This window comes from Vigna radiata, unplaced genomic scaffold (genome assembly GCF_000741045.1).
Source record: "Vigna radiata var. radiata cultivar VC1973A unplaced genomic scaffold, Vradiata_ver6 scaffold_161, whole genome shotgun sequence".
Taxonomy (NCBI): Eukaryota; Viridiplantae; Streptophyta; class Magnoliopsida; order Fabales; family Fabaceae; genus Vigna; species Vigna radiata.
Window position 1 is genome coordinate 214,797 of NW_014542362.1, and position 8,229 is coordinate 223,025.

Sequence of the window (8,229 nt, forward strand, 5' to 3'; positions counted from 1 at the left end):
GTTGGTTTTGGGTAGCATTTGAGTTGGAGATATGAGTGATGGTGAATGAAAATTTGAATGATAACAAGGCAATGTGGTGAGTGTTAGATAAGGAAAATAGAGGGTGTGAGAGATGTAGCATATGCAATGGAGACAAATTTTATGAGGGGCTAATGATGCAGAAGGTGGGAACTGTGACAAGGACGTGTATGGCTGTATACAATCATAGATAGGTCGTGATCACCATAATATCAGATAATGAGATTCTTTTGCTCTTTCAATACCAAGTCTTCACTTTGTTTGCTTCCACAACCTGCATTTAAATATTCCAAATTTGAAAAACCATCTCAAAATCACGTTGGAAAAGAACAAGTAATGGATTTCTTGCTTATTCTAAAGCCCTTCCATTTCGGTTGGTGCTGTTCATAGAAGCATGTCTAGATACGGTGCGAAGCTTTACATTGATTAGAAATAAAATTGATGTATACACGTTCTAGTGCAAATAACGTTTGAATTTAAGCGTGTTGTTTTGTTGAATGGATAGAGTTTGACCGAAATTATGACAACGGCAGGCAGCAACCAATGTATATTATATTCCTTTGTTTGATATGTTTTGTGGTTTTGGTTTATTATATAAAAGATTACGATACCATTTTTTTTAACAACTTTTTTATAACAAGATACATGTTATTATTTTATTGGTTAGTTTGAATTTATGTCTAAAAAAATATTTAAAACAGATCAATTACACGTATGCGTTGTCAAAAAAGTGTTGTTAATACTTTTTTGACAACGTATAGTCTGATCTGTTTCAAATATTTTTTTAAATATAAATTCAAACAGACTAATAAAATAATGACACGTGTCTTATTGTAAAAAAAATTGTTAAAAAAAGTTGTGAAAATATCCTGTATAAAATAAAATGAGTATTTAAGTTTACTCGTTTTTCCCTTAAAGGCATGGGAAAAGTTTGATTCGTTTATTCTCTGTTGGTACTGTGTTTATGTGTGTAAAATGGGGAGCCAGGTCTGGTGTTTCTGTAATCTCTGAGGGTTAAAATCTCTGAAGGTACAAGGAGGAATCAGTTGCATTACACAGAAAAAACTATCATCATTTCACTAACCGCTTTCTGTCGATAGTCATGCAAAGTTGTTTTTGGTATTTCCCTCCCTTTGTCTCCTAAAAATGAAAGAAAACCTTGTATTCTTAGGATTGGTTAACCATGTATAAAACAATGTGCTTTAATTGAAAATAAATAAAGAATTTAGTGTAAATTATTAGAATTGTTTCTTTTATTATTATAGAATCACTTGTCTTCGTTTAAAATATCAAATAGTTTTTTTATTCTTATACAAGTTAATAGTTAATATTTGTCCTTTCATTTTCACATAATATATTAAAAATGATAATTTATATTTGAAATACAATTATTTAAATTTAAAATTTAATCCAATTATTTAGATTGCACTGTTTTTTAAATGGTTTTAAATGGGCTATCTAAGGATATATTTGGGCCTTGATACTACTGCGTGAACATTGGCCCGTAATGGGAATAAAAATAAGAAATCCAGTAAGTTTCTTAAAGGATGGAGTTGTCTGATTTCACAATTCAATGTAAAACTTCATATGCTATAAAGCGTAGCAGATTTTCGAATCCGATTAACACTTAAAAAAATGGATTTTACAGTCCGATGAAAAAAAAAAATTCACACCTGGATTTTAAAATCTGATTAACACAAAGATTTATACTAAATTTCAAAATTTAATAAAAAAAATTGATACTTACCTAAATTTCGAAATAAGGTAAAAAAGAATTGACACGATTTGAAATATGGTGAACAACATGATTCTCCATTACAGATGGTTTGAAATAGGGTTTAAAGAAAGATTGTGGTTTTGTGAAAGTTGTTAATGTATGCATATTTTTCTTAAACGAGAATATGGCTGTTGAACGCAAGATGCAATTGATGAAGGTTAATGTTGTTAGAAAAGTTTATTAAGTGTTGAAGTTGTTTAATACAGATTGAAACGTTCCATGAGCAAATTTTGAGGTACATTATTGTTAGTTGGTCGTGTCCCATATGCTTTACAGTGACTTTTTTTGTTATACTATTCTTTGTCAAATCATAACTTATGGTTTGGTCAACACCAATCAATAACATTTCTTTATAATCATGAGAAATTGACGGCTGTCTTCTATTTATATATTTCGTAATAAATTAATATAAATATATATTTTAAGGTAACTAATATAAATATCTGTTTCTTGTATCTAGAAAGAAAAAAGTCCATATATGTCTCTTTTTCTTTTCTTATGAAAAAATAATATTTATTTTCAAAATATTGATGTGATTCCAATAAGAAGAAATCCTTAACTAATAATTGTAATTCACACATATTCATAGCCCCATCTGTTTCTAGAAAATGTTTTTGTTTGATATAATACTAGTGTTTTAATAATATTCCTTAATTTCGTAAGTTTTAGCATAAAGTAGTGCAGACAAATTTTTTTGTTATTTATAATTTCACTCTTATGTCATTTTCCTTACATATATATTCATGATTTAAAGCAATAACCAAATAAAAATATAAATAGTTTTTTGAAACTTCCACGTCTACATTAAACTCTTTACCTAAAACATAACCATAAATAAAGTTAGGTAATAATATAAATAGATCTTTAATAACGATCTGAACATAACCACAATTTAAATTTCACGAATGGTGAAAAGGTAGAAAAAGATAGATATAAATATTAAAGTTTAGGGCGCAACTTTGACAAATTATAAATTAAATAATTGAATCATCATAAAGAGAAGATCCAATATTAAAGTCAAAACTTTTATGTCAATTTCGGCAATACTTCCTTTTAAATTTTGTTTTGAAGTTAGTTCAATTACACTTTGTTTACCTTAATAATTATAATTTATCCAATAATTATACTGTATCACTCACTAATTAACGTCTTAAAAGTTATTCTTATTTATAAATATTTAAATAAAAAATATACTAATAAAGGGCATTTACGACCCACTTAGTTTTAATAATATATATGTTAAAATTAAAGAACATAGCAGTATCATTTACCATATCTTTTAAGATTATTAAATTTATCCTCAAATTTACATTATAAAAAAAATTATTATGTAAATTCACGTAATAGAAAAATCAACTCACACTTATTTAAAATAACCATAAAGATTAAAACTTTACGAAAATCCTATGCTTATATAAATTATGTATAAGACCGAACGGTCTCGTACCTAAGTAGGTGGATCTTCTTCTTCCAGTGATTTCTTCGGAGAAAACTCTTTTTCCTCTGTTCACACCCACAGGATGATCATTACAAAGAAGAATACCGAACGAACAACATGACAAGACAAGAAAGAAAGGTAAGCTAGTGTGATTTAATTAATCATGTTAACATGTAATTCAGACAAACATATAATACAATCATACACATACATATATCATATAAGCATGTTATGAACAACCACTTTACTCTGACCGTCCGGACCAGGATGAATATGTAGCTATGGCCGTTCGTGCACTCGTGGGTGAAGTAGCTGGAAACCCAAGCTGCCACACGAGGTTAGTCTGTTATCCCTCACCGTAGTTGGAAACCCAAGCTACCACATGAGTTTAGTCTGTTATCCTTTACCATAGCTGGAAACCCAAGCTACCACGCGACTAGGCCTCTTGCTATTCTCACGACATGTCTCATTATTCTCTACTTGAGAATCGGTGACCATTAGAATGTCAGGATGAACGCCAAGACTGAGCTTTCCATATTCATACTTTTACTACATTGAAACCACCACTGAGACATTCCTCCTTGAAATTCTCTTTCACATCACTTTAGAATTATCATACAAAACTTCAATACCAAAATACTTCGTCATCCATAACACATTTAAGTAAAATCAAACCGAACAGTAAAACAACCACTCTCGAGCACGACCGAACGGAAAAGACCGACATAACCTATGAACAAGACCAAAAGGAAAAAACTCCCAATATACGAACATGACCGAACGGTCATTTAAAGAGTAAAACTCAAGCATGAGCCGAACACGGTTTTGGAGCCGAACACTAGAACAACCGAATACTAAAGTTAAACCGAACACTTGAATCTTAGACCGAACACTTTTGATTTTAGAACGAACACTATTGGCTTAGACCAAATGCTATTGATTTAGGCTGAACACTATTGGCTTAGGCCGAACACTTATTGACTTAGGCCAAACACTATCAACTTAGGCTGAAGACTTAGGGCTTAGACAAAATACTTAGGTAGGACCGATCACTAAAGTGATCGAACGGTCAATAACTGGTAAGGCCCATAAGAGGCCTAACACAGTTAAGACCGAACACCAATACAAATAGAGTACTAGTGTAAGACCAAGAACTTAGACTATACCGAATACTTTATCTAAACCGAATACTAAGTTAAAACTGAAGACTATGACTAGACCGAACGTTATATTCATTTGAATACTAGCACAAGACCGGTCATTAACTGAAGCTCCACATAAGCAAAAACTTAGTTAAGACCGAGCACCAGAAGGAAGCCAAATGGTTAATGAAGGACCCTCAGCGGACTGCATAATTTTGCAGAATAACTGCAGTATTATGATCAACCCCAACCTTTACCAATTCCTTGTATTATTCCCAACTTCTAATCCTTCATACATGATCCATATACCAATTTACACATATCCAAGGTTTCCTAAATCTCTCTAACATCAATCTAAAGGATCCCGTACCAGATTTTACACCAAACTCTGCATAATCAGCAACCCAATAACCCAAAATTTGTTTTCCTACTTTTTACACGTTTTAGAGGGACCTAAAGGTTCTAAAAGGTCCAATTATACTTGCAGAGATTCTCTCCACTGACCAATTCCACTCCCAACCCCAAACTCTCATTTTCACATACCTACTTCCTTAAGACCAAAAAGGTTGTACAAGTATGCAGAGAAACTCTAAACAGTTCGCAGGTTCCAACATTCACAAATTCAACACGATTAAATAAAACATTCAAGTTACATACATGCAACCATCCAAACAGTAATTTCATACATAGAAAATCATAATTAAATTAATTAGCTCCCCTTACCTCTAACAGAACCAAACAGCTTCTATGCTCCAAAAATTTGTGCCCAATTCTAGAAATTCTATAAACACCTAAAGCTCACCGATTGATGAGAAGAAGTCAACCAAAAGACCAAAAATGTGATCAGAATTGGAAAGAGAAAACTGATAAACACATGCAATAAAAAATATGGTTTGCATGTGCCAGAAAGTTTCAAAATTGCACAAGAACTCAAGAGAGTGAGACTTACCAACTCTAAACAAGACTTTGATTGGTGAAAATTGAAATTCTTAACACTAGAATGCCTTAGACGACACCTGATTGTGAAGTAGCGACAATGAGAGAAATCTAAAAAAAGGAAAAGAAAAGAAAAAAGAAAAAATTTTGAAGAAAAAAGGTTGTATCAGAAAAATAAAATGAACATTTAAATCTTTCATTTATATAATATTATTTTAATATAATTTATCCACTCTAAAATCTTGCTTAAATTCTCGGTTCTTACATAAAGTTATTTTTGGTTGATACTCAATATACTATAAATATATAAAGAGTGTATTTATATAAAAAAAACATTATGAAATTACAAATAAAGCGTATTAATTTTAAATAAATTATACAATTTTGGAAATTCAGTAAATTGTGATTAATTGTAAACCGTTATTTTATCTGCATGATTATCAGTAAACCGTGCTAGAAACAAATTAACAAATTTATTGAAAAAAAAATCAATTACACCTACTCCGTCATATAAAAAATGCATATAATTAATATCAGAAAGTTAAAATAATCATCAATTTAAACGAAGATTTTTGTTCATTGTGGGCAATTAATAGAATCGGCGCATTATTAATATAGTGGTGTTCTAGAAATAAAGAGGATATGGGGTCCAGTGAGTAATATAGTATTTTATATATATATTTTCAAACATTGTGCGAGATGTTTGAAACGGACGGCCAAAGTTACGGTAATTACAACCACTTCCCGACACGCACACACATCGTTGTCTCATCTCATCCCTCATTAACTGCCCCAAACTTCCTCTTATTCTGTTTCTCCCCACTCTACTCATCTCTTCTTTTCCTTTTCTACTCAACAAACTATCTTCTAATAACAAAAAATAATTTAAATAAAAATATCTCAAAAATACAAGTAAAAAAAATGCTGGTATCTTTTTCTCGTGCCCGCCGCACCAACAACGTGTCAAACGGGCACCTATTGTTTTCTTTATCTTTTCTCCTTTTGACTTTTCTGCCCTCAACTTGTGGTCCCGCACCAAGGCGCTGTGTACCGCCGCCGCTCCGCCAGAAGCCCCTGCCGGAACATGACCGAGCACTCCGGCAGCTCCCCGAGGTCGGCAAAGAGCAGCTCGTCCTCTTCCCTCATCGGCAGCAACGCCGACTCCACGTCAGCGTGGTACCCTGCGGAAATAATCGGGCTTTCGAGTACAGTGGACGTCGTCGTTTCCATCTCCCCCAGCCACCCCATCTCATCCGCGGTGCTGATCATGGATTCGTCCCCGCCCAGTTCTGAAAACTTCTCCTCGGGTTCCGGCTCCGGCTCCGGATCGACCCGGTCCGTTACGGGTTCGGGCTCGGGCTTCTTTGTGGGCCTGGTGTTGTTTCTTGAAGCTGGCCAGGGATGGTTGTGGTCGGAAGAGTAAGTGACGACCAACATTGTGGGGTCCACGCAGCTCCTTTCCACTTGTTTCCGTGCCGGGCAGCCCTTGGAGCTGCTACACCTGTAGTACCCCCTGTTGTACCAAAACAATTTCTTAATTTCACTCATCAAATTCACCAACTAACAAGACAGTTACACCAGTTATTTCCGTTTCTTGTTTTCAGTTATTCTGTACACAATAATAACCAAACATGAATAACAACACTCAAACGTTTTGGGAATGGAATTAACCTTGGATAAGGCGAACCCTTGATCGGTTTCTGCCCGTACTTTCTCCATGCCCATGAATCCGACGGCGGGGTGTTGCTCTCTCCTTTTAGCCTACACCCTTCTGTCTCCTTGATCGGGATTTGCACCACCCTTTTCTGTATTGCCCTCCTGCATGTTTCAACAAAGCCAATTCCTCTTTTCACTCACCCTTTTCACATATACAGTCATTCTTTTGAAAAACCACACCCATACACACGTACGGAAATTCTGGAAATTAAGAATTTTGACAGAGTGGTATTTTAGGTAAGTAGCTTTAACACTGAAAAAGAGAGAAGAAAATCGAAGGTTCGTGAATACGAATACAAAGTGTAAAACTTTGGAGAGCAGCGTACAATTCGTGACATGATTGGTAATTCATTCCGAGCACTATCCCTTGGATGTAACATTTAAATTTGAAAGGAAGATGTAAGGAGTGGTAACCTTCTCTTTGATGAGGAAGTGGGGGAGGTGAGAACGCCATCGATGTTGAAGAGAGAAGAAGAAGGAGGGGAGTGGGCAATGCTTTCTTGAGGTCCATCAGAGTCTTCTTGTTCATTGATGTTGGTGAGTTTAGTATCCATTTGATGAAAGTTGGAGATCCGACGTAGAAGTTGGCGATGGTGATGGAGAAGGGTTAGGTGGTAGATTAGCAGAAGAAGAGAATTAAGAAAGAAAAGGAGGTGAGAGAGAAGGAGAAATGGGCTTTAAAAATGGCATATTGTGTTGACAGACTGGCCTTGTCTTTGTTTATTAGAGGACGTGAGAGCAAATACTTCATCATATCCGAACCAACACCAATTTATATGAATATGTATATGTCATTTGAAAGCAACCTTTTCTTTCTTTAGTACTTATTCTATCTCACCATTTTCCTTAAGGATAAGCCCATTGATTAGATTAATGTAACTAAGTCTCCTCTTTTTGTCATTTCTGCCCACCCTTTCCCCCACAATTACTTACTCTACTTTTTATTACATATATAGTCTGCCTACTATTAACTCCTAATTTTAATTGCCTATCACAATTCAACCCTTTTACTGCTTCAAATATATAACTTTTATAAAATAAATCAAAACTGCTTCCGTACTCCAAATGCGTTGGATGAATTCAAAATATTGTTTTTTTTTTTTTATAAATTTAACAAGTCCCTTTTATTACAATTTCCAATGTTTGAAAACGTATAAAGATTTAAATCAGAATAGAACATCATAACTATCATGCATTAAAAT

General features: G+C 33.9%; 1 protein-coding gene across 1 annotated transcript; it reads right to left on the minus strand.

Moving 5' to 3' along the window:
- Window positions 1–5,959: 5,959 nt before the first annotated feature.
- On the minus strand, window positions 5,960–7,784 carry LOC106779793 (probable WRKY transcription factor 65). Its single transcript, XM_014667987.2, has 3 exons — window positions 7,442–7,784; window positions 6,983–7,129; window positions 5,960–6,824 (listed from the first exon to the last, which is right to left on the minus strand). The coding sequence occupies exons 1-3, from the start codon at window positions 7,579–7,581 to the stop codon at window positions 6,329–6,331; spliced, it is 783 nt and encodes a 260-aa protein (XP_014523473.1). The 5' UTR covers window positions 7,582–7,784; the 3' UTR covers window positions 5,960–6,328.
- Window positions 7,785–8,229: the final 445 nt, after the last annotated feature.